We start from the raw sequence: 27,235 nt of genomic DNA, 5'->3' as shown, positions 1-27,235 counted from the left end.
GATTACAACAGCACATTGATTTCCCCACCCACTCTAAAGGATATATTTTGGACCTGGTCTGTTGCTCTGATGTCTAGGGATGCACCGATTGCAAAATTCTGGGCCGATGCCGATGTTTAAAATAACAATCCGTCCGATGGCCGATGAAACTTTATTTTATTTTTATTCCCCCTTTTGTGCCAGGGAAACAAAGAAATTAAGTGTTTGGTTACAAAACGCAGATTTTTATTTCACTTTAAGTGGAAAGCAAACTACACGTGCATTTGCAGCGTTAAGTCACAGATCTTCTCTGAATCTGCAGCTGGGTAGGCTACGTTTTGCAACAAAAAAAGTCTTAATTGTTGCGACATAACATCGGCCACTACCATCGGTGAATGTCATTTTATTTGCCGATGGGCCGATGGCAGTCAACAAGGCCAGCATCGGCCGATGCATCGGTGCATCCCTACTGATGTCACTCCTTTTAATTGTTCTGTCGTTGATCTTCCCATGTCTGATCATATGTTTCTATCATTTAATTTGAGTTTGACACTATCCAAAACAAAACAGTCACGTCTCATCTCATTTCGCAACATCAAAAACATTAATTTAGCAGCACTCACAACAGTTATTGACAGTTTCCCCAACATCACATACCCGTGCACCCCTGATCAACTGGTTTCTTTTTACAATGATTGTCTCCACACTCTGCTGAACTCACTCGCACCCCTAAAAACTCGGCTGTCTCCTTCACCCACTCCGCTCCCTGGTTCACACCTCAACTCTGTCAACTCAAAGCTGAAGGATGCCAACTGGAGCGGCTTTCCAGGAAAACCGGACTTGCTGTTCACAAGCAAATATACCATGCCCATATTCTTCAGCATAAAGACACCTTGTTCTCAGTCAAATCACAATACTACGCAGAACTAATCCATGCCAGTGATGGGAACACGAGGCCCTGTTCTCAGTCAAATCACAATACTACGCAGAACTAATCCGTGCTAGTGATGGGAACATGACGGCCCTGTGATGGGAACACTAGGGCCCTGTTCTCAGTGGTTAACAACTCACTGCGCCCTCCAGATTCTCTCCCTCCACATTTCTATTCCACTGATCATTGCAACTCTCTGATGACATTTTTTACCACAAAAATAGCTAAGATCCACCAGCAACTGACCCCTCACATTCCCAGCAGTCCATCTCCTCCAGTTCTCCATGCCCCCCTCTCTGAACCACTTTCATGCTTCCAACTTCCTTCTGCCACTGACTTATTTGAAGTCATCCGGAAGTCCAAGACATCTACCTGCCAACTTGACCCCCTGCCGTCTTCTCTGGTCATAGCCTGCCTCCCCTCTCTGCTGCCCCTTATAACTGCCATTCCTCCCTCACCTCTGGTTCTGTCCCGTCATCCCTCAAATCTCCTGCTGTAACACCAATACTAAAAAATCCTGGTTCAGACCCCAACAACTTCAATAACCTTTGTCCCATCTCCAACCTGCCATTTCTCTCCAAAATCCTGGAGAAAGCAGTGGCACTACAGGTTCAGGTTCATCTCTCCAACAACAATCTATATGAACAGTTCCAGTCCGGTTTCTGTCCACGCCACAGCACAGAAACAGCCCTCTTAAAGATCACCAATAACCTCCTGATGGCAGCTGACTCTGGACTATTAACCATCCTCATCCTCCTCGATCTGAGTGCGGCCTTCGACACCATCTCCCACATCATCCTCCACGATAGACTAGCATCAATCTGTACTGTATATCAGGCACACCCCTCGACTGGTTCATCGTATCTCTCTGGCCGTACTCAGTTAATCCAGTTGAAAACATTCACATCCCGACCATCTCCCCTCTCCTCCGGTGTTCCCCAGGGCTCTGTCCTGTGTCCTATCCTGTTCATCATTTACCTCGGCTCCTCCCACTTGCTCATATATTCCGTAAATACAATATCCACCTCCACCTTCCCGCCCCCCTCCCTCTGTGCCTGTTTGCAGGAAATAAAATCCTGGTTCTCTAATTTCCTCAAACTCAACAGTGATAAGACCGAGATCGTCCTCATCGGCTCTAAATCCATTCTCACCAAACATCCCAGTTTCTCCCTCATCATCGACAACTCCTGTTTCCCCCTCCCCTCAGGTTAAGAGTCTGGGTATCGTCCTTGACAACACTCTATCATTCCAAACCCACATCAATAACATTATACGGTCTGCCTACTTCCACCTTCGTAATATCAACCGTGTCCGCCCATCCCTCACTCCCAGCAGCACCGCCCTGCTGTTGCACACTCTGGTTACATCCCGCCTGGATTACTGCAATTCTCTTCTCTTTGGTCTCCCCCAGAAACTCATCCATAAGCTCCAACTGGTCCAGAACGCTGCCGCCCATATCATCACCAGAACACCATCCAGCAGTCACATCACACCTGTATCATCACCAGAACACCATCCAGCAGTCACATCACACCTGTATCATCACCAGAACACCATCCAGCAGTCACATCACACCTGTATCATCATCAGAACACCATCCAGCAGTCACATCACACCTGTATCATCACCAGAACACCATCCAGCAGTCACATCACACCTGTATCATCACCAGAACACCATCCAGCAGTCACATCACACCTGTATCATCACCAGAACACCATCCAGCAGTCACATCACACCCGTCCTCCAACAACTCCACTGGCTCCCTATCAAACTCCGCATTGACTATAAAATTCTGCTCCACACATTCAAGGCCATCCATAACCTCCCTCCTCCATACCTCTCTGACCTCCTCCACATCAACAATCCCACCCGGACTCTCAGGTCTGCCTCTGCCATCAGCCTCATCGTCCCTCCACCATGGGGGCTAGAGCCTTCAGTCGCTCTGTTCCTCGCCTCTGGAACTCCCTCCCCCCTGACATCAGGAATACAGACTCCATATTCATTTTTAAATCCCACCTTTTAAGAAAGGCCTATTCACTGTGATTGTTGATGTTCTGTTGCAAACTCTTACAATTTTTTAATTTTGAATCAAATTTTTTATTTTGTAATTTTGTATCTTTTGTCTATTGTATATTTTATTGTCTTTTTTTGTCCTGTACGGCGACCTTGAGTGACCTGAAAGGCACCTTATAAATAATATGTATTATTATTATTATTATTATTATTATTATTATTATTATTATTATTATTATTATTATTATTATTATTATTATTACCTCATCTCCCCCCACTGGCCGAGCTCCAATCCAGAGCGTTGTCTCCTCAGATGTACCTCACAGATCTGAAGCCAAAGGACAGGTGTGACGGACTATAGATCCTCCTAGTTTCTTAACGAAAAAGGTGTCAGTAGTTTCAGATGTTACTATAATAATAGTAACAATAACAACAATAATAATAATAATAATAATAATAATTATTATTATTATTATTATTGTTGTTGTTAATATTAATATAGTTGTTTTTAACAGTGTATCAGGTGTATCACTATAGCTTGTATACTATCAGATTCTCATATGTAACATTACTCATTTTGTATCTTTCAGTCATATCAAAACCAGTACCATAACAACAAGGTCATGGATTTATAACTATCGGCTTTTGAAATCAAATTGTTTAATACAAGATGTCTTCATCATCGCTACTATCAGAGGGTCAATGCTAATTTTATTAAAGAAACTACAAGCTTCATTTGTATTCCAGTGCTCACCCAGAAAACAAATTGACCTCCATACTGTATGTCTTTGGAAACAATATCAGGAATTTACAGAAATATGAGGAAGCACATCTACAGCCAATAGAGAGGCGCTGAACAACTACAGCTAAACTGCCATAAGGTTAATAATAACCATTGAAACTCATTTGGAAATCACCTTTGACACATTGACATTCTTAGATTAATTAGTGACCACACCCACACAAAAAGTGGGTATTGAGCAATATCTACAGTATGCCTGTGTAGCCAGCGGGTGGCAGTGACTGCCATATGGAGCTTGTTCAGGCTTGACCCTGGTGGATATCTAGTATGTGAACACTGTCATTCTAGATGCTGTAATCTCATCCTGATGTCTTGGTTACATTTTTATTTTTATTTTTTTAAGTTATCCAGGAAAAATGGATGCTGCTGCAAAGTGAACCACAAACGTTTTGCTCACTTTGACCAAACTCAAAACACCCCTAAATCCATGAACACCATTTTTCTGGGATAAAGCTGCTCAGATGGCAGCAGGGCCTCCTCCAGAGGCGTCTCTCCTGTCCTGGAGGGATGATTTTGGTACATTTACAAAGGCAAACAAAGTTCATGGGCTCAAGAGGTCAAGGTTCAGGTTCACGTGCATGGAATGCTCACTAGGTCAAATGTCACAGGTCATACTTGTGTCAAGGGCAGTGAAAGGCCAGGAAGTACAGTTGAATAAGTACTTCCTGTTCACACAGTGAGAAAGTGTTGCGTGTACCTCTCCTCACCCTCTCATCCATAACTCACCTGCCTCTGCCCCAGTAGGCTCCTCCAATAAAACAGGTGCTTGAGATTCCAGGAGTAATTCATTTTCTAGAGATGATTCCTGATCACCTCTGTCATACAGGTGACCCCGCTGTCATGGTGACGAGTACCAACAGGGGAATTCCACCCTCCGTCTCTTCACTTGTAGAGACACATTTGACACCAGAGCCAACTGGAGGAGGGAGGGGCGTGTAGCTAGCGCAGCCCCCCGGGGCTACAGTACATTAGCCTAGCACTAAGGCTGGTGGACGCTTATGTAACAGTGCTAGCTTGTTCTAAGATCAACTCTGCCTGAGCGGTGCACTCGCCTATGAGTTGTGGTGAATGTCAATCACATTGAGTGTGTCCTACATGGTATGTCCACTGAGTTGAGGCCCAGCTAGCAGTCATTAAAGTATGTATGTATGTATGTATGTATGTATGTATGTATGTATGTATGTATGTATGTATGTATGTATGTATGTATGTTTGTATGTATGTTTGTATGTATCTGTCTGTCTGTCTGTCTGTCTGTCTGTCTGTCTATCTATCTATCTATCTATCTATCTACAGTATCTGTTTGACACTATGGAATTACACATACTGAAAAAGATAGGCACCCTTCTTATCTTATTTACATTGAATGTCATAATAGTGGATGCATTATGTGAGAGCAGTCAACTGTACACTGACAATGATGAGGATTTTGTTTTATTCAGTCGAGGCTCATAGTCTATTCAACAGAACTCCTTGGAGCTGAACACAGTCTCTTGTTGACATTGTGCTCTTTCTGAGATTTCTCAAAACAACAGACCAACTTACACTAAACCGTCCCTTTATTGCAGCCAAAGAAAGAAAGAAACAGTCATCTAACTAGCCTGGAAGCCAGTCTTTCTCGCAAAAAAAACAACTTACAAATATTTGCGTAAGCCAATGAGCCTGGGGTAGCCACAGAGTCACATTCCAGACCTGTGTTTGTGACCCCAGCCTGAACCAATCAAACAAAACAAAACAAAAAAGAACTAAACCACAACATGTTTTTTTGTTGTTGCATTGCATGGGTAGATATGCCTTCTTTAGATAACATCTCAGTTGCTTCTGGTCTAAAAAGCACCCTGCAGCACTGTGATGGTTAGTCAGATAACCTGCAGCACTGTGATGATAGTGATGGTCAGTCACATTAGGTTACTGTGGAAGTGTGAAGAGTGCTGGCATCCTCGAGACGACACCTGACCAGGTTGGCATGACGAAACCTGACCACACTACATTTATTCCCCGTCTCTAATATTCAGTATATAACTTACCCATTTGTGGTAATATTTGTCCAATCTGTCAATCTTGCTATACATTATCTGCTCATATACTGTACAGCGACTTTACCCAGCTCCACCCAGAGGGACTCCCCACTGCCTCCCACACCCTCATTAATACCTGTCTCCCAACCATAATAGCTGTTAGGATGAAATCTGCATCACTACAGTGGGTGACCCGTGTAGGGTCTTCCAGTATATAAAGTCTTGGGCAATATGGGCAATACCCCCACATCCACTCTAGGATACATTTATGCACTTGCTTCCAGTAACTTTGAATTGCCGGGCATTCCCAGAAAACATGCAATAGGGTGCTCACCGAGTCTGGATCCGCACACCACCAGCACTCAGCTGTATCCTTAAGTCCTAACCTATTCAGCCGTGAGGGTGTCCAATAGAAGCGAATTATTATTATTTAAATTGAATTAGCGTAATTCTAATGTCCTTGGACATTTTCACTGAGTTTCTGCAGATTTCATCCCACTCCTCCTCTTCCAAAGCCAAGTTCAGATCCCTCTCCCATGTGGTTTTCAAAGCATTAGTTACAGTTAGATTTTCCATAAAGATCTTGGAGTAATGAAATGAGGCCTCATGCCCTGTACCCAACACCTTAGTAGTGTATTCCAGCAACTCAGACGGATTAGGCGGATTCTAGTCTGACTCAACAGATGTAGGTTTTGGCAATAAACCTTGTCATTCATTGTCACACTGCCCAATCAGTGGCAAGACTGGAAACGCAAATAATTCTGATTCGGGCAGAGAGATTCTCTCGGCACCAATCAGATTCGATTCAGACTATTTTGCAAGAGCACCTTCGGGGCTGGCTCCGCCCAAGATGACTGTGATTGGTTTAAAGAAATACTGTGTTTTTTCCCCCCCTATTGCAGAATGGTAATATGTCCAGCCAGACCTGTCTCCGGCGCTGACACAGTGTAAATGAAGTGTGGACATAGGTCTGGCTATGCGAGACTAGGCGGATTCCTAGTTGAGCCAAATATTCCAGATAGTAAGTGCCTCAATTTCAAATATTGCCAGAAAGTAGATCTAGGGAGGCCAAATTCTGTGACTAGTTCATCAAACGATTTGAGCGAGTCCTCTGCATACAGGTCGCCCAGTGTGAGAATCCCTTTGCTTACCCATTCCTTCCACAGAAAGGGAACTTTATAAATCAGTAATTTAGGGTTCTGCCAAAGCTGAAATATGGGTCTTTCTTGAAAACCTGAAATCCATGTTTCTTGTAAATGTGATATGATAGGATGTGATTGTTCCTGGGGGGACTTTTTGGTGGACAAACAAGCAAGGGCGGGAGAGGGGAGAGCACCACTTTCTCAATCTGATACCAGGATGGGGCCATATAGAACATTTTTAAAGGTGATATACTGTAGATAACATTTTTATATAGACAAAAAAAAAACTCTAACAAGGCTCGTGAGCCAGTAGTAGCCTATTCTCCTGACAGGATGGTATAGTTGTAATACTATTCGCTCACTCGCTCATGACCTTTGTTAGAGGTTGCAACCAAACCTCAGACATCTCAAACAGATAAACAACATTCATTTTGGACCCGTCAATTTTTTTTATTTATTATAAATTCAAGCTGTATACAGCAAGTATAGGACACTGCTGACCTCAACTGAGGAGGTTGTTGAGCGTTGGAAGGAGCACTTTGAGGAATTCCTGAACCCGACCGGAGGATGATGGGGGGTCATCGTCAATTTCCCTGGAGGAGGTCACTGAGGTAGTCAAACAACTCCACAGTGGCAAAGCCCCAGGGACTGATGAGATCCATACAGAAATGCTGAAGGCGCTGGGTGTTGAGGGATTGTCTTGGTTGACACGCCTCTTTAACATTGCGTGGGAGTCCGGTTCAGTGCCAAAGAAGTGGCAGACTGGGGTGGTGGTCCCAATATTCAAAAAAGGGGACCAGAGGGTGTGTGCCAATTATAGAGGCATCAAGAGGAACAATGCAGATTTCGTCCTTGTCGTGGAATCACCAATCAGCTCTTCACCCTCGCAAGGATCTTGGAGGGGGCTTGGGAGTTTGCCCAAACTGTCTACATGTGCTTTGTGGACTTGGAGAAGGCTTACGACCGGGTCCCTCGAGAGATCTTGTGGAGGGTTATGCTGGAGGGTTATGCAGGTATGGGGTGAGGGGGTCCCTACTTAGGGCCATCCAATCCCTGTACACCCAGAGCGATAGCTGTGTCCGGGTCCTCGGCAGTAAGTCGTCTTCCTTTCCGGTGGGGGTTGGCCTCTGCCAGGGCTGCTTTGTCACCAATCCTGTTTGTGATTTTCATGGACAGGATATCGAGGCGTAGCCGCGGGGAGGTGGGTTTGCAGTTCAGTGAGCTGTGGATCGTCTCGCTGCTGTTTGCAGATGATGTGGTCCTGATGGCATCATCTGCCTGCGACCTCCAGCACTCTCTGGATAGGTTCGCAACTGAGTGTGAAGCAGCTGGGATGAGAATCAGCACTTCTAAATCTGAGGCCATGGTTCTCAGCAGGAAACCGGTGGTCTGTCCTTTCCGAGTAGGAAATGAGTCCTTATCCCAAGTGAAGGAGTTCAATCTATCTGGGGGTTTTGTTTATGAGTGAGGTAATCATGGAGAGGGAGTTTGGCCAGAGAATCTGAGCAGCTGGTGCGGTTCTGCAGTCGCTTTACCGCAGTGTTGTGACGAAAAGAGAGCTGAGCCGAAAGGCAAAGCTCTCGATCTACCGGTCTATCTTCGTCTCCAGTCCCCACCCTCACCTATGGTCATGAAGAATGGGTCATGACCGAAAGAATGAGAGACTCGGAGTAGAGCCGCTGCTCCTTTGCGTCGAAAGGAGCCAGTTGAGGTGGTTCAGGCATCTAGTGAGGAAGCCTCCTGGGCGCCTCCCTAGGGAGGGTGTTCCAGGCGTGTCCGGCTGGGAGGAGGCCGCGGGGTAGACCCAGTACCAGGTGGCAGGACTACATCTCCGCACTGGCCTGTGAGCGGCTAAAGATTCCCCAGGCAGAGCTGGTTGATGCTGCTAGGGAAAGGGATGTATTTTTTTGTGGGGGGGGGGGGGATTCTATTCTGCACCTTTCTAAAAGATCTGTGGATGTAGCCTTTTATTTGACGAAAAGAGAAGAGAGAGAGAGAGAGAAAAATGTGTCTACATAAAAATGTAATCTACAGTATATTGCCTTTAACCATTTCAGCTACATCTACATGAATGGGCTGTCTGGGCTACACAGGAAGAAATATTCCTATACCTATATTGACAGTACACATTATTCATGGTTGTATTACTGTTCCTCCCTGGGTGTATCAGTGAGTCCCGTGCTGAATTAGGAGCGCAGTTTATTACCTCTACTACACAACCAATCACCTGCGAGACCCAAAATAAAAAACAAAGCAAAAAAAAGAACGGTGCCCAGAATGCAGGAGGTCAGGGATACGGTATATCACAGCTGCTCTAGGCTCGACACGTCTGCCCCCTAAACACATTCTCTGCCTCTCTCGCTCAAGATAAAACGAGGTGAAGGAATGAATAGCTCGAGGGATGGTGAATGAGCGCGCGAGATACACCCACCTTTCTCTCGCGCGCGCAAGTCTCAACTGAGGAGCGCGAGATAGTTCAGGAACAGCCTGCGAGCGACGACACGCGCTGCTGGGCTTTCACACGTAGCCGTGTGGAGGAATTTAGTACCACTGAACATATGCTTTGAAAAGGTATGGATATAATATTATCTCTGTTCGGAATATAGTTTATATATATACTTTTATTTTTTATCTTTGTACATAGAGGTAAGTGGAGGACATCTAATGATGCTCAGTGGTCGTGCGGGCGGGTTGTCGTCAGTTTACCTGTGTCAATTTTGTTTGCAGTCAACTTTATTTTTAGCCTTCTGTTTTATTCAGCCTAACATCGCTACAACAATGTATTGAATCTAGCCGATTCAACTACTATCTCCCATAGTGGCGTATGGTCAAGTTAAATGCTGCTATTTTACACTGGTTTGCCTACAGGCTACACCTGTAACATTTTTACTAGCCGCCTGTAGTGAACAGCAGTGTTATTATTAACAATTGGGTTGCTTTGATTTCTCAGATAATGATACGGTGTCTCTATTGAGGTGTCATCAATCCTTTATACGAGTGCATGACTTCATCGTGTCTGATCTGATTACACACGGCTTCCCTGAGGAAATCTTATCTTGCATTATGCAACTATTGTTAGTAGAAAACAGGAGTGTGCCAGGTTTCTAAAGACAGCTGTAACAACTGTAGCTTTATGGAAACTTTCAAGAAGGATGAATTATTATTTTCTGATAATCTTTGAACGTTTTGAAAAAAAGGTTAGCTATTCATACAGGTGGTCCTCTCAGAAATGAGTTTTAATATCAAATAAGGTGATTTCAGTATAATTTGAGTATAATTTGAGTGTAATTTGGCATTGTCTCTGTGTCCTCCCCAGGTCCTGCTGTGGTATAAAGAGTTCATGATGCAGGTGATATGGGCTCCTCTGCTCTGCCTGGCTCTGGCCTCTCTCTTCCCCAGGCCTGCTCAGGGCCAAGGTGAACTACTACTGTGACTCTGTCAGAGTGATACCCCCCCCCTCTCTCTCTCTCTCTCTCTCTCTCTCTCTTCCCCAGGCCTGCTCAGGGCCAAGGTAAACTTCTACTGTGACTCTATCAGAGTGATACCCCCCCCCCCCCCCCTCTCTCTCTCTCTCTCTCTCTCTCTCTCTCTCTCTCTCTCCCCCTGGCCTGCTCAGGGCCAAGGTGAACTACTACTGTGACTCTATCAGAGTGATATCCCCCCCTTCTCTCTCTCTCTCTCTCTCTCTTCCCCAGGCCTGCTCAGGGCCAAGGTGAACTACTATGTCACTCTATCAGAGTGATAACCCCCCCCTCCCTCTCTCTCTCTCTCTCTCTCTCTCTCTCTCTCTCTCTCTCTCTCTGTCTCTATCCTCTCTGCTGTATCTGTCAGTTTTGATGTGCAGCTTTTGTCCAAGCATTTTATTTTAAAAATGTTCATGTTTTACTGTGTAACTACTTCAAAGTTTTGCTTAGTACTGTTACGTACCTCAAAGGGAAAAGCCACTAATGTCTCAGTATCTATTAAGAGAAACCTGGTCTATTGAGTGTTGTCAACCAACATGAATTGGCTCGTTTACTTCCCTATTTAAACTGTTATCCTGAGATAGCCCTCCATGTGAAGACTGTTATCCTGAGATACTGTAGCTCTCCATATGAAGAGTTATACTGTTTGTTATCCTGAGATAGCTCTCCATATACAGACTGTTATCCTGAGATAGCACTCCATGTGAAGACTGTTATCCTGAAATAGCCCTCCATATAAAGACTGTTATCCTGAGATAGCCCTCCATATGAAGACTGTAATCCTGAGATAGCCCTCCATATGAAGACTGTAATTCTGAGATAGCCCTCCATGTGAAGAGGAACCTTGTTGAATACAGAGGAGTGAGAGCTGCATCTCCACACAGCAGTTTGTTTTTGTGGGCTTGTCTTAACACCATTAGTCCTTATGTGAAGTGAGCCGCAGCATTCTTCTGGTGTCTTAGCTTAGCAACTGCTAGCGGGACGTCAGGCCCTCTGAGGTGCAGGGTAAGAGTTATACCCCCTGGACCCACGCCATGGGGGCTTGGCAGGGGCCCTCCCTGCTATGTGGACTGCCTTCAGAGGAGGAATACTTCCTTCCTTCCTTCCTTCCTTCCTTCCTTCCTTCCTTCCTTCCTTCCTTCCTTCCTTCCTTCCTTCCTTCCTTCCTTCCTTCCTTCCTTCCTTCCTTCCTTCCTTCCTTCCTTCCTTCCTTCCTTCCATCCTTCCTTCCTTCCTTCCTTCCTTCCTTCCTTCCTTCCTTCCTGTGAGTAATCTCCGATCTGATTCAAGACTTGATTGGCTAAAGCTATGGTTGTGGAAAGCTAGTTTCACCAGTCCAGTCATGTTACATCAGGGGTTTCCTCAGGGAAGGGAGGAAGGAAGGTTGTAGTTCAGGAATGTTTGAACGGGGACAGAGTTCTTTGTTTTGGGTGAAACAACTATCACCAAGGGGTTGAAAGGGCAAGCTGGGCTTTCAGGGAGCTTCTAGAGGTTTCCTTCAGAGTGGCTCAGACAGATAGGGTAACTGAAAGCTTCCGGTGCTCCAGGTGACAACAGATGAGGTCACCAGATCTGGGAACAAAGACAAGCATTAGCCAATGAAACTACATTTCTAAATAAGGGAAGTTTAAAACTGTTGTTTTCGAAATCAGACCGATTCACTTTTGAAATTTGTCTCTTAAGTTTTGACTGACTAAAAATGGATGACCTTAACCCCCGTTCCCCTTCACCGTCTGCAGCTCACCCAGTTTGACTCACAGATGATCTAAAATGCGTTCAGATTTCTGTCTGATTTCTTCAGGGAAAAAAAATCCCACTTCCCACCCTTCCCAGGGTGCTCTAAGCCTCTCAGGCTGCATGCACAATATGAGCCCATCTCCGCTGGCAGGTCCGTTGCCCTCAAGATGCAATTTGCTCAGCATCCAAATGTTATTTGGTTCAAGAGAAAAACTGGCTTTCTTTGCACTGGGTGACGTGCACAGTCTGGCCTGAACCACACAAACACGACGTGCTGTTTCTAACCACTCCGGATGAAGCCACTTCCCAAGGAGAGCAGAGTCTGTTTTTCAGAGAGAGACAGAGTTAAGCCCTGGCGAATCTCTCCCCCCCCCCCCCCCCTCCACAGGTTGGTGAGCTTGGTACGGTATTTACTAGCCTGATTTTAAAGCGCCTCATTCATATTCTAACTCCTACCCCGTCGACGAGTTCATATTCTAACTCCTACCCCGTCAACAAGTTTTCCACTTCTCTCTGTGCTACTCTGTAGTCTCTTTACATACCTACATCAGTACATCCAACCGTCATACCTACAGTACATCAGTACATCCAACCGTCATACCTACAGTACATCAGTACATCCAACCGTCATACCTACATCAGTACATCCAACCGTCATACCTACATCAGTACATCCAACCGTCATACCTACAGTACATCAGTACATCCAACCGTCATACCTACATCAGTACATCCAACCGTCATACCTACATCAGTACATCCAACCGTCATACTTACAGTACATCAGTACATCCAACCGTCATACCTACATCAGTACATCCAACCGTCATACCTACATCAGTACATCCAACCGTCATACCTACAGTACATCAGTACATCCAACCGTCATATCAATATCAGTACATCCAACTACATCATCAGTACATCCGACCGTCATACCTACATCAGTACATCCAACCGTCATACTTACAGTACATCAGTACATCCAACCTTCATACCTACATCAGTACATCCAACCGTCATACCTACATCAGTACATCCAACCGTCATACCTACAGTACATCAGTACATCCAACCGTCATATCAATATCAGTACATCCAACTACATCATCAGTACATCCGACCGTCATACCTACATCAGTACATCCAACCGTCATACCTACATCAGTACATCCAACCGTCATACTGTACCTACATCAGTACATCCAACCGTCATACTGTACCTACATCAGTACATCCAACCACACTGCCTAGTACCTGGTCCCTGGTGCCCCAGGCAGGAGTGTGACTCCTCTGTTTGCTGGGATCAGAGTGGACTGTAGGTATCTAAAGAGTACATTGGCACCAGATGGAAGGCTTTCCACCAAACAAAGACACAAACACACAGAGAGAGTTTGTGGGATTTTCTGCAGGGTGTTGTGGTTTGTTTACCATGGAGATGTGGCTGCAGGTTCTGGGGTCTGGTTGTGTCTGTGGTGTAAAGCTGAGGGGATGTTGACTCTGGACTAATGGTAGAAAGTACAAACACAGACTTGGGTGAAAGTAGTATTTTAAAAACCCATTCAAATAATTTGTTGATTGTTTTAACTGGCAATCTCTTACAGTAGTGCCAACGGGGTAGGGTTTGCACTTTTTGGAGCTATTTCATTGGTTCCATCAAACCCATGCATGCTCAATCAAACACAGCTGAGTTACTGTATCTGAAAGGATTTCAAATACTATTTTGAACCAAGGTCTGGAAAGTAGTTGTGGCACTGCAGGTCTTTAAGGCTGTCCTTAGCGACTGTTCTCTTGTGAAAGACAGGAATAGAGAGATGCTATTCCAGTCACTCTCCATTTGTTGCCACAATAAATAAAACAAGTCATGTTCTCTTGTGAAGAGGCTCTGGAGGCTCTGGAGGAGCCGCTCTCTCCAGCCCCGCCCGGACTCCTGCCACGTGCAGCTGGGACTGGCTTCTGATGAGAAGAGCTGAACAAAAAACAAACTCTAATAGAGAAACGCCAGAGGGTGTGAGAAAGAGAACGTGACTTTGCTTTTAATGTGACATCTGTGGTAGCTACACTTTGTATCTGCCTCTCCTAAGTTTTGGGAAAAAGATACAATCTTCTATGACTGTTAAAACACAGATGGACAAACTTGTTGCCTACTGTGCCAAACTCTGGCTGGGGTTCAATCTAGCTGTTCACTGACTCATAACCATTTAAAAATGTCTGTGTTTTCTTGGCAGAAGAATGAACACTCACGCCCAAAAAACACATCACCACACAGTTTTCTAGTCACTGTATTGAGTGAGCTGTTTTGACCACCGTTGGTTTTCTTAACACTTGATTGAACTCCACCCAAAGCCTTTGGTGCTACTATTATGTGAATGTAGTTTTAATTATGTCTGAATTCAATTAAATACATTACAAATACTTTCTACAAATAGTTGTCTAAAGCTGCTACTTCTTGTTTCTCTGTTCAGTGTCAACACCAAGAAAGCTTCGTTTTAAAATCCTGAGCGCGACCAAACTGCATGTGTCCTGGAGAGAGCCCCGAGGACACTTTGACAGTTACAGAGCTGTTTATAGTGCCCATCCAGGTAAGGGCCACAAGGTCCCGCATTGTGTGTTCAATCCGCTTTTCATACAACGGAATGCTTATACTTCTGTTAGAACCTGTGTATTGGTGACGGTTTAGTGTTTCGCCCTGCTACTGTGCTGTGTGTGGAAATGATGTGTCATTGATGTAATTTGCCATTCGCACAAAAATGTGAGCTATCTTCCCCTGAGGGACAACGGGGCTGGATGCTTTTCTTTGAACATGTTCTACCTGAGAGATTGGGTTCTACCTGAGAGATTGGGTTCTGATACCAAAAAAGGATCTGAATTTCATTTGAACGGTCGTTACTTTCCCCGCCCCGATAGTTTAGCTGGTCTAGATCCTAGTTCTGATCATGTGTGGTTTCAATAGCTTGTTCTAGGTAGTTTCTAAATAAGTACTAGTTTGACATACTATTTTTGCTTAAATACATGAGTGTGGAGAGACCCTTGGGAGCAGACACTTTGTTCCACAGTGCCAGGCAAGATCAATCAAACATAGATAAGTGAGTTGAAATGATTCCAAGTGGTAGCAAGCAAGTAGATCTTTAATCCAGGTCTAGCCAGATGTGAGTGGAACTCCAGAGGGTGGAACAGGGCTGTCTGTATGAGTCCAGGCTAGGCCACTCATTGGTTGGCTGGCCTGGAGGAGGTGTGGGGATCATGATGATGAATGGAGGGATGATAGATGGAGGGATGATTGTCAGATAAAATGCCAGGTCAACATAGGCAGCTGGATGAGACGCCAGCCTGCTTTGGAATATCATTACCCACCCTTCTACCGGGATTCAAACCAGCAACCCTTTCAGTGACAGGTCAGTTTCTCTCCCAGCTCGGTAGTATGTCAGGCCCATAGCCAGCCTTGTGGAGGGGGGGGGGTTGTTTTTCCCAAAAGTGGATTGTTTCGATTTGTTGATGGGGGGGTGCGGACAGGTTATCTTGATTGTCGGGCGATTTGTCGATCGGGGGGGGGGGGGGGGGGGCTTTTGTCTTAAATTCTGGACCTTTTGTCTTAAATTCTGGACCATTTGTCTTAAATTCTGGACCTTTGGTCTTGAATTCTGGACCTTTGGTCTTGAATTCTGGACCTTTGGTCGTGAGGGGGGGTTCGTTCGATCCACCCGATCCCCCCCCCTGGCTATGGTCCTGTATGTACTCACTCAACCTAGGAGGCGTGGACTGGCGACCTTTTGAACTTGGAATATTTTTGTCAACACCTTAGCCCCATTTACAGGGGTGCGTGTCAGGTCTGTCCGTGCCAGATGTCATGTAATGCTTATGAAGGACTTAGGAAGGGGCGTAACCCTCCGGTAAGCAGGATCACCTCTGCGCACAGAGGCGCTGGGAGAGGCCCTTGACATTTTCTGTGTGTGGAGGCCATTTCTATAACAAGCCCGTACAGCTCCATCTGTGGCGCTCAGCGCAGAGGGCGGGGCTTCTATACAGCGAGGAGAGGACAGCAGTATCACATAAAGGCCCGCCAGCCCGCCTGACGGGAGAACGCTGAATATCAACATAATTGTTATTCTGAAGGTCAAGTCGCCCACAGAGAAACTCAAAGCCCAAGTCACACTTCTCAGGTTCTTCTCAGTTGGGATGAGTCAGTATTAAATGAGTGTTTCATGTTTCATAATGGATCCCCATTAGCTAACTGACTAATGACAGTTGCTAGTCTTCCTGGGGCCCTATTCTGAGGACTCCAGGACCCCAGTGAATTATTCTCTCCGTGTTTGGCAGCAACATCACTTTTGGTTGTTATTTTGAGGAGAATGGCTGTGTTTATGTATTGTGTGTGTGTGTGTGTGTGTGTGTGTGTGTGTGTGTGTGTGTGTGTGTGAGAATGTGTGTGTGTGTGAGAATGTGTGTGTGTGTGTGTATGTGCAGAACCGGCCCTCCCTATACGCTCACTACGCAGATTGCGTAGGGCCCCGCAAATTACGCAAGGCCCCGCCTTCCCCTCCTCTCGTGCCAAAGCAGGTGTCAATGAGTTACAGCATATGAGAAGATGAAGCAGAGCTACATTTCGGGCAATGAAAAGAGGGAAAAAAAGGCATGAGACTGAATTGCAGGAACAGCAATCAGGTAAACTTGCGTTATCTCCTCTCCAAATTTGATGTCAGCAAATAACAGTGGCTAAAGTTAATGTTAAGTTGCTTGTTAGCTTTCAGCGCATCCCAGTAAGTTAGTCTGTCTGTCTTGCTAACCTAGCTCAGAACATAGGCTCAGCAGCGCATCTCTTGGTCTGCGTGTCTTTTGCTTGTCAGCCAGTGACTCCAGGGCTGTGTTCTGTGACTTTGCGCCTGACAAATGTGAGAGTGAAATGTATTGTGTACGGTTTGAGAAACGCCACAAGGTGCGAAGCTGTTTATAAACTGCAGTTCGGAAATCAACAGATACCACAGGCCCAGTACAGCCAGCTTCAACAGATACCACAGGCCCAGTACAGCCAGCTTCAACAGATACCACAGGCCCAGTACAGCCAGCTACTACAGATACCACAGGCCCAGTACAGCCAGCTACTACAGATACCACAGGCCCAGTACAGCCAGCTACTACAGATACCACAGGCTCAGTAAGTACTCATACTTGGCGGCCGTCGGTAGCTCAGCGGTCTAACAGGCCATTTCATCTGCATCAGCTAGTTATCGAAAGGTTGCGAGTTAGATTCTCAGCCTTGCCAGTGCCGAGTCTGGCTGGCCCACAAGGGGAGCGGCAAAATTGGCCATGCTGCTCCAAGGGGGGGGGGGGGGGGGGGGGGGGTCAATAGAACAAGGTTCACATGTCTCATGGGTCAGGTAGGAGGGCCCCTTAGCAGAACTTTGCTTAGGGCCCCAGGGAGGTCAGGGCGGGCTCTGTGTGTGTGTGTGTGTGTGTGTGTGTGTGTGTGTGTGTGTGTGTGAGAGAGAGAATGTGTGTGTGTGAGAGAATGTGTGTGTGTGTGTGTGTGTGTGTGTGTGTGTAGAGGTGAATGTGTCCTGTGGGCACTGCTTAAAGGAATGCAGGTGTGTTGGAACAGGAGGCCTCTCCCCCCATGTCCCCTGCAGCATCCGCTCAGCCCCAGCCTGTTTCACTCCATATAAGCCTGCACACCTCTATATATGCCTGTACACACTCTATATATGCCTGCACACACTCTATATACGCCTGTACACACTCTATATACGCCTGCACGTCCCTCTATATACACCTGCACGTCCCTCTATATACACCTGCACACACTCTATATACGCCTGCACGTCCCTCTATGTACGCCTGCACGTCCCTCTATATACGCCTGCACGTCCCTCTATGTACGCCTGCACGTCCCTCTATAAACGCCTGCACGTCCCTCTATATACGCCTGCACACACTCTATATACGCCTGCACAACTCTATATACGCCTGCACGTCCCTCTATATATGCCTGCACACACTCTATATACGCCTGCACGTCCCTCTATATACACCTGCACGTCCCTCTATATACGCCTGCACACACTCTATATACGCCTGCACGTCCCTCTATGTACACCTGCACGTCCCTCTATATACGCCTGCACGTCCCTCTATGTACGCCTGCACGTCCCTCTATAAACGCCTGCACGTCCCTCTATATACGCCTGCACACACTCTATATACGCCTGCACAACTCTATATACGCCTGCACATCCCTCTATATATGCCTGCACACACTCTATATACGCCTGCACGTCCCTCTATATACACCTGCACGTCCCTCTATATACTCCTGCACACACTCTATATACGCCTGCACGTCCCTCTATGTACACCTGCACGTCCCTCTATATACGCCTGCACGTCCCTCTATGTACGCCTGCACGTCCCTCTATAAACGCCTGCACATCCCTCTATATACGCCTGCACACACTCTATATACGCCTGCACACCTCTCTATATACGCCTGCACGTCCCTCTATATACGCCTGCACACACTCTATATACTCCTGCACGTCCCTCTATATACACCTGCACGTCCCTCTATGTACGCCTGCACGTCCCTCTATATACGCCTGCACGTCCCTCTATATATGCCTGCACACACTCTATATACGCCTGTACACCCCTCTATATACGCCTGCACGTCCCTCTATATACGCCTGCACACCCCTCTATATACGCCTGCACGTCCCTCTATATCATCTGCACACTCCTCTATACGCCTGCACACACTCTGTATACACCTGCACACCCCTCTATATACGCCTGCACACACTATATATACGCCTGCACACTCCTCTATATACGCCTGCACGTCCCTCTATATACGCCTGCACACCCCTCTATATACGCCTGCACATCCATCTTTATACGCCTGCACACCTCTATATACGCCTGCACGTCCCTCTATATACGCCTGCGCGCCCCTCGCCTGCACACCCCTCTATATACGCCTGCACACCTCTATATACGCCTGCACGCCCCTCTATATATGCCTGCACGTCCCTCTATATACACCTGCACTCTCTATATACGCCTGCACGTCCCTGTATATACTCTTGCACGTTCCTCTATATATGCCTGCATGTCCCTCTATATACGCCTGCACGTCCCTCTATATACCCCTGCACAACTCTCTATATACGTCTGCACACCCCTCTATATACGCCTGCACGCTCCTCTATATACGCCTGCACGTCCCTCTATATACGTCTGCACACCCCTCTATATACGCCTGCACGTCCCTCTATATACGCCTGCACGCTCCTCTATATACACCTGCACGTCCCTCTATATACGCCTGCACACCCCTCTATATACGCCTGCATGTCCCTCTATATAGGCCTGCACGTCCCTCTATATACCCCTGCACAACTCTCTATATAAGTCTGCACACCCCTCTATATACGCCTCCACGTCTCTCTATATACGCCTGCACGTCCCTCTATATACCCCTGCACAACTCTCTATATACGCCTGCACACACTCTATATACGCCTGCACACTCCTCTATATACGCCTGCACGTCCCTCTTTATACGCCTGCACACCTCTATATACGCCTGCACACACTCTTTATACACCTGCACACCTCTATATACGCCTGCACGTCCCTCTATATATGCCTGCACACCCCTCTATATACGCCTGCACACCCCTCTATATACGCCTGCACGTTCCTCTATATACGCCTGCACGCCCTATACGCCTGCACACTCCTCTATATACGCCTGCACGCCCCTCTATATACGCCTGCACGTCCCTCTATATACGCCTGCACACCCCTCTATATACACCTGCACACACCTCTATATACGCCTGCACACCCCTCTATACACATCTGCACGTCCCTCTATATACGCCTGCAGTCCCCTCTATATACGCCTGCACACCCCTCTATACCCCTGCACACCCCTCTATATACGCCTGAACACCCCTCTTTATACGCCTGCAGTCTCCTCTATGTACACCTGCACATCCCTCTATATACGCCTGCACACCCCTCTATATATGCCTGCAGTCCTCTATATACGCCTGCAGGCCCCTCTATATACCATGTCTGATTTGCTCACTGGGCATTAAACCTTCAGACCATGTAGTTACTGTACATAGCAGTTCCTATATAACAACTGCAGGTATTGATGTGTAATTGCATAGTAATTCATGTAGACTCAAGGTGAAGTGTTGCTGTCCTCGTCCTCGTCCCTCGTTGCCCCTCGTCACAGGTGGAGAGGAGAAGGAGGTGCAGGTGTCTAAGGAGGAGGCAAAGATGGTCATAGAGGACTACGACCCATCAAAGGAATACGTGTTCAAGATCAGCGCCCTCAGCGCCTCAGAGGAGAGCAAGTCCACGGAGGCCCGATACCCGGGTGAGAGTCTGTTCATAGCGCTGTCATGGCCCGATACCCGGGAGAGAGTCTGTTCACAGCGCTGTGATGGCCCGATACCCGGGAGAGAGTCTGTTCATAGCGCTGTGATGGCCCGATACCCGGGTGAGAGTCTGTTCATAGCGCTGTCATGGCCCGATACCCGGGAGAGAGTCTGTTCACAGCGCTGTGATGGCCCGATACCCGGGTGAGAGTCTGTTCATAGCGCTGTCATGGCCCGATACCCGGGTGAGATTCTGTTCATAGCGCTGTCATGGCGCTCGGACTGATCTCAGATAATAGCGTCTTTGAACTGTAATTGTCTGGTCTTGTATGCGCTCAGTGGGAATCACAGTTGTCAGCAGAGATAAGTGTTGTTTTTGTGTTCTATCAAAGGCAGAAGGTAGATACATGAGGATGTACCATTAGCTCAGTAAGATACTGCTGTTTCAATGGAGTAAACGGCTTGTGTTTTAGCCCAAAACTCTCACAGTGTCTGTCTACTAATTTACTGTACTACACTTAACTATACCATACTCTACTCCTACTGTATGACATCATTCAAGTGTGTGTGTGTGTGTGTGTGTGTGTGTGTGTGTGTGTGTATTTGTGTGTGTGTGTTCCAGCCCAGCGTACAGACTCAGATAGCGACAACGTCCACACCCAGAGACAGAAGGACACCAGCGTGACCGTGGAGGACAACAGGATCTCAGAAAGTAAGCTGGAACCAGGCCTGGACCTGGAGGATCTGGACAGGCATGGCCATGTTAGAGATCGAGCGGATGCTCAGCTCAGGGGGAGGAGAGGAGGAGGGGGGAAGAGACAAGAGAGGAGGAGAGGAGTGTAGATGAGGAGAGAACAGGAGAGGAGAGGGGAGGAGAAGAGGTGAGGAGAGGAAGTTACAAGGGGAGAGGGGAGGAGAGGAGAGGGGAAGAGAGGAGGAGAAGAGGAGAGAAAGAGAAAAGAGGAGAGGAGGAGAGCTGAGGAGAGGTGTGGAGAGGCTATCTTGTAAGGAGTGGAGACCCTTCCACTCCTTACAAGGAGTGGAGAAATGGGATTTAATTGGATGAAGAGACAGAACATTGAAAGGACCTGAGTTAACCAGAAGCACCGGAGATTTGAATGGAGACATGATATGGACTAGAGACGCCATGTTGACCATAGACTCAGGTAAGCCTGCATGTTTAACACTCTCGTTCTGGAATGCAGCTAAAAGTTACACCATCCATCTTCATCCATCCATCTTCATCCGCTTATCCGGGGTCGGGTCGCGGAGGAAGCAGTTCCAGCAGGGGGCCCCAGACATCCCTTTCCCTGGCAGCATCAACCAGCTCTGCCTGGGGAATCTTTAGCCACTCCCAGGCCAGTGCGGAGATGTAATCCCGCCACCTAGTCCTGGGTCTACCCCATGGCCTCCTCCCAGCTGGACACGCCTGGAACACCTCCCTAGGGAGGCGCCCAGGAGGCATCCTCACTAGATGCCCGAACCACCTCAACTGGCTCCTTTCGACGCAAAGGAGCAGCGGCTCTAGTCCGAGTCTCTCCCGGATGACTGAACTTCTCACCCGATCTCTCAGGGAGACCCCAGCCACCCTCCGGAGAAAACTCATTTCGGCCGCTTGTATCCGTGATCCCGTTCTTTCGGTCATGACCCATCCTTCATGACCATAGGTGAGGGTGGGGACGAAGATAGACTGGTAGATTGAGAGCTTTGCCTTTCGGCTTAGCTCGCTTTTCGTCACAACAGTGCGGTAAAGCGACTGCAGAACCGCACCAGCTGCTCCGATTCTCCGGCCAAGCTCCCCCTCCATAGTTCCCTCACTCGTGAACAAGACCCCCAGATACTTGAAATCCTTCACTTGGGGTAAGGACTCATTTCCTACTCGGAGCGGACAGACCACCGGTTTCCTGCTGAGAACCATGGCCCCAGACTTAGAAGTGCTGATTCTCATCCCAGCCGCTTCACACTCAGTTGCGAACCTATCCAGAGAGTGCTGGAGGTCGCAGGCAGATGATGCCATCAGGACCACATCATCTGCAAATAGCAGCGACGTGATCCCCAGCTCATCGAACTGCAACCCCACCTCCGCGCGGCTACGCCTCGATATCCTGTCCATGAAAATCACAAACAGGATTGGTGACAAAGCGCAGCCCTGACGGAGGCCAACCCCCACCGGAAAGGAAGACGACTTACTGCCGAGGACACGGACACAGCTCTCGCTCTGGGTGTACAGGGATTGGATGGCCCTAAGTAGGGATCCCCTCACCCCATACTCCTGTATAACCCTCCACAAGACCTCTCGAGGGATCTGGTCGTAAGCCTTCTCCAAGTCCACAAAGCACATGTAGACAGGTTGGGCAAACTCCCAAGCCCCCTCCAAGATCCTTGCGAGAGTGAAGAGCTGGTCGGTGGTTCCACGACAAGGACGAAATCCGCATTGTTCCTCTTTGATCTGAGGTTCGACTATCGGCCGGACCCTCCTTTCCAGCACCTTGGAGTACACTTTCCCTGGGAGGCTGAGTAATGTGATGCCTCTATAATTGGCACACACCCTCTGTGTCCCTTCCTTGCTGTATTAAGCTTGGATGGTTCCCCGCTTTCCCTTCCTGAGGTGTCTGATGGTCTTCCAGAAACACTTTGGTGCCGACCGAAAGTCCTTCTCCATGGTTTCTCTGAATTCCTCCCACACCCGCTGCTTTGCCTTGGTCACGGCCGAAGCCGCAGACCTCCGGGCCAGCCGATACCCTGCAACTGCTTCTGGAGTCCCCCGGGCTAACATATCCCGGAAGGCCTCCTTCTTCAGTCGGACGGCTTCCCTGACCACCGCTGTCCACCACGGTGTCCTAGGGTTACCGCCCCTTGAGATACCTATGGCCCTCAGGCAGCAGCTCCCAGCCGCAGCTTCAGCAATGGAGGCTTTGAACACCGACCACTCATGCTCAATGTCCCCAACCTCCACAGCGATGCCAGAGAAGCTCCCCTGGAGGTGGCAATTGAAATCTCTCCGGACAGGCTCTTCCTCCAGACGTTCCCAGTTCACCCTCACTATACACTTGGGGTTTCCAGGTCTGTCCAGAGGTTTCCCCTGCCATCGAAACCAGCTCACCACCAGATGGTGATCAGTGGACAGCTCTGCCCCTCTCTTTACCCGAGTGTCCAAAACACATGGCCTCAGATCGGCTGATACGATAACAAAATCAAAGTCCCCCAATAGGACAGTGGAGTCCTCTACAGGAGCCCCAAATAGGACTCCACTTAGGGTCTGCAGGAAGGCTGAGTACTCTGAACTGCTGTTCGGTGCATAAGCACAAACCACAGTCAGCCGGGTCTCTCTTCCTCTTTGGTCTTTTTCCATCGGGGTTTATACCTGTAACCCCAGGTAGGGGGGCTAGGGGGTACTACCACTTGCCCAAGGTGGACCCCCAGACTAGTGGAGGGAAGGAGGCGTCTTACTTCTCCATTCTAGTTCGCACTGGAACTAGCCACTGCCCAAAAGTTTGACATCCGTCCTTATCAGTTCTGAGTTATTTTGTGATGATATGTCTGGTAAGCTGCTGTACTGTAGTTTTCTGCCCATGATGGTTAGCCGCAAGTCACTACCTCAATCTCAGCACTCACAGGAAGTTTGTTGAAAAGTCACAAATCATGTCAGGAGAAGCGTAGTGGAGGTGGTTTGGAGCCACAAGCTCGTGGTGTGGTTCGCCCTGTCTATGCGACTCTCAGCCCTTAGCTATCAAGGGTAACTTGGTCTAATGGTAGACATTTGGGTTGGTGTATGAGGGACCTGGGGTTTGATATCTGTCTGGAAGTAACACAAATGTTGGGGACTAGAGGGAATACTAATGTTGGCTGGTGACGGGAAATGCAGATTTTCTAGCTAATCCAGCACAGAAGTTAGTGCTGGTCTGCGTACAGTTTTCACTTTACACATGCCCACACAGAATCTAATTATGACTCAGCTGCACCTAACTAGAAATCAACCTTGAGCTTGACATTCGTTATTCAATGTAATGGTTAAAGTGGTATTTGAACACGTCCTCCAGACTGAAGCTGTAGAATTTAGGATTTTACAATCCCTTCCCATTCCAAAACATTTGATTAAAGGAAAAACAATTTCTGTGTGGGGCTATTTCTAAACTCTGTACCGGGATGTTGTTAAAAGCAGAGGAAATGTGCTTTTAGTGGAGGGAGTTGGACAGAGTTCCACAGACAAAGATAGTAGCGGTGTTTACGGGTGTCCCATGGTCCCAGCCCTCAGAGCGCTTGGCTGGCTGCCTCTGTCATTTGACTGAGGTGTCAAACTCAGAAGGTGGATGAAGGGGAAGAGGTCTCATGTGTGGCTGCTATAACGTGTGGTGAGATCTCCCCCCAGACACATACACACACACACTCACACTCACACACATACACTCACACACATACACTCTCACACACACACACACACACACACACACACACACACACACACACACACACACACACACACACACACAGACACACACACACACACACCCTGCAGTGCTTAGTGACCTGGCAGATGGATCACCTGCCATCTCTCAAAATGTTGGTCTTGCCTTTGAGTAGGAGAGAGAGAGAGCAAGAGAGGGATGGAGGGAGAGAGAGAGAGAGACGGAGGGAGAGAGAGAGAGATGGAGGGAGAGAGAGAGACAGAGGGAGAGAGGGAGAGCACTGGTGGGCCACCTGAGATGAGGCTTCCTCTCTTTCCCTCTCTATTTCTCTCTACTTTCCCTTGCTCTCTCCCTTTTGCCTGCCCTTCCCTCTCTCTCACTTCCTCTCTGTTTCTTTCGCTCTCTCCCTCCCTCTGTCTCTCTCTCCACACTCTCTCTTGCTCTCTCCTTCTCTCTCTGCCTCCCCTATTATTTCCCTTTCTGCCATTTCCTCTCTCCTTCTCTCCCTCTCTCTTCTCTCTCCACTCTCTCCCCCTCTCTCTCTCTTTGTCTCTCCTATTCTCTCCCCCTCTCTCTCCTCTCTCCCCTCCCTCTCCACTCTCTCCCCCTCTCTCTCTCTCTCTCCTCTCTCTCTCCCCTCTCTCACTCTCTCTCCCTCCCACCCCTCTCTCTCCACCCTCTCTCTCTCTCTCCACTCTCTTTCCATCTATCCTCAGTGTACTCCACCTTGTCTCCTTGCTTCTAGAGATTGACACGGTTCCTGTTCCTTGCCCACACTTGTAGAATACCATAGCTGTGTTATCACATGGGCCATTCTTGGACGGCTCCTGCCTGCTACTAAGAAAACCCACATCTGTCTGGCCTGCATGTCTGTTTACCCTAATGTCTGTCTGTCTGCCTGTCTGTCTGCCTACCCATCCTGCCTGTCGGTATGTCTCTATCCAGTGTCCAGGTTTTTCCTGCATAGAGGATTTTTTGGCGCCCCCCAAAGAGATTTTATCCAAAGCCAAAGGAAAATCACCAGTGCCAAAAGGCTAAAAGCTGAGAATAAAAATAGCAATTCAAATCCTCTCCGAATGTGTTTCATAGCTTGTTTCAAGTGCAGCCCATCCCTCTTTCTTGCATTGTCCAGGGTGTGGACCACTAGTAAACAGATCATTAATAGACAGGTTATCAGTATCTTAAACATTTTGGCTTCATATCCACTTTGTGTCATGTCGGGAGATTTCCTGCGATTGTGAAAAGTGAGCTCAGTCAGAACGACAGCGAAGAATATAGGCTGTATATGCTGGTAGGATTCTCAGCATAAAACAGAGGTTTCCCCCCAAAAATGTGTGCGCATCACCCCCCAAAGACCCATTCTGAGCCAGGAAAAACCCTGAGTGTGTCTGTCTATTCTGCCCTCTTTACCCGCATGCCTGTCTACCTGTCTGTCTGACCAATTGTCTACCAGACTCCCTACCTGTCTCTGTCTACCTGTCTGTCTGACTGATTGTCTACCAGACTCCCTACCTGTCTCTGTCTACCTGTCTGTCTGACTGATTGTCTACCAGACTCCCTACCTGTCTCTGTCTACCTGTCTGTCTGACTGATTGTCTACCAGACTCCCTACCTGTCTCTGTCTACCTGTCTGTCTGACTGATTGTCTACCAGACTCCCTACCTGTCTCTGTCTGAACCAACCTCCCTACTATTCTATCCCGCTAGCCAAGGAGGATGTCATCCTCCCTGTAGTCTACCAGTCTGCTCAGCTGTTCCAGGGGGCATCCAGGTGTGCCCAGGTCCTGGCAGACACCTCGGCACCCACACCTACCACTTACCCCCCCCCCCCCCTCCCCTGGGCCGGCCCCCAGGAAGCACATTAAGCTCAGGCTTCATATTTACCCCCTCAGACCACTGTGGCTGTGCTTAAAGGCTTCCGGCACTGTCGTCAGGGGCGACACACAGGCTATTACCGCTGAGTGACTAATGCGTCGCCATGGCAGCGCTTGTGTTGTGTTGGAATGGGAAGGGGTTTGGTCTGATTGGTGCGTGTTTGAACCAGAGAGGGGAGGGGCCTGTTGGAGAGGTTCTAGAACACTTCGGCTCCGGGATGAATGTGAACAGCAGATTGGAATCCGGGGTGAACTGACGTTCAATTTGTGGGCGATACACCAGACCATTACCTGTGGGCGATACACCAGACCATTACCTGTGGGCGATACATCAGACCGTTACCTGTGGGTGATACACAGTCAGCCTTTCAGGTTAGTGTGGCCCCAGGAACTAGGATGTCCGGTCACTGGCAGGTGGTTTGCAGCTCAGATTCTGAAGAAGTGCCCACAAGGACGAAATGTCAAAATAAAATAAATGCA

The 27,235-nt window shown here is 47.8% G+C and overlaps 1 protein-coding gene across 1 annotated transcript in view; it reads left to right on the top strand.

Annotated features, from left to right (window-relative positions):
• The window catches only part of col14a1b (collagen, type XIV, alpha 1b), a gene marked incomplete at both ends in the record, with an annotated part of 115,224 nt that overhangs the window by 5,333 nt on the left and 82,656 nt on the right, over positions 1-27,235 (top strand). The window contains 3 exons of the mRNA XM_084454942.1: positions 10,205-10,304; positions 20,332-20,475; positions 21,099-21,188. Coding sequence (XP_084311068.1) covers positions 10,205-10,304; positions 20,332-20,475; positions 21,099-21,188 — 334 coding nt within the window. The remainder of the gene's footprint in view (positions 1-10,204; positions 10,305-20,331; positions 20,476-21,098; positions 21,189-27,235) is intronic.

The sequence above is a fragment of the Borostomias antarcticus genome, assembly GCF_949987555.1.
Source record: "Borostomias antarcticus genome assembly, chromosome: 21".
Taxonomy (NCBI): Eukaryota; Metazoa; Chordata; class Actinopteri; order Stomiiformes; family Stomiidae; genus Borostomias; species Borostomias antarcticus.
Note: the sequence above shows the minus strand (reverse complement) of the source record. Positions and strands in the feature narration are given on the sequence as shown.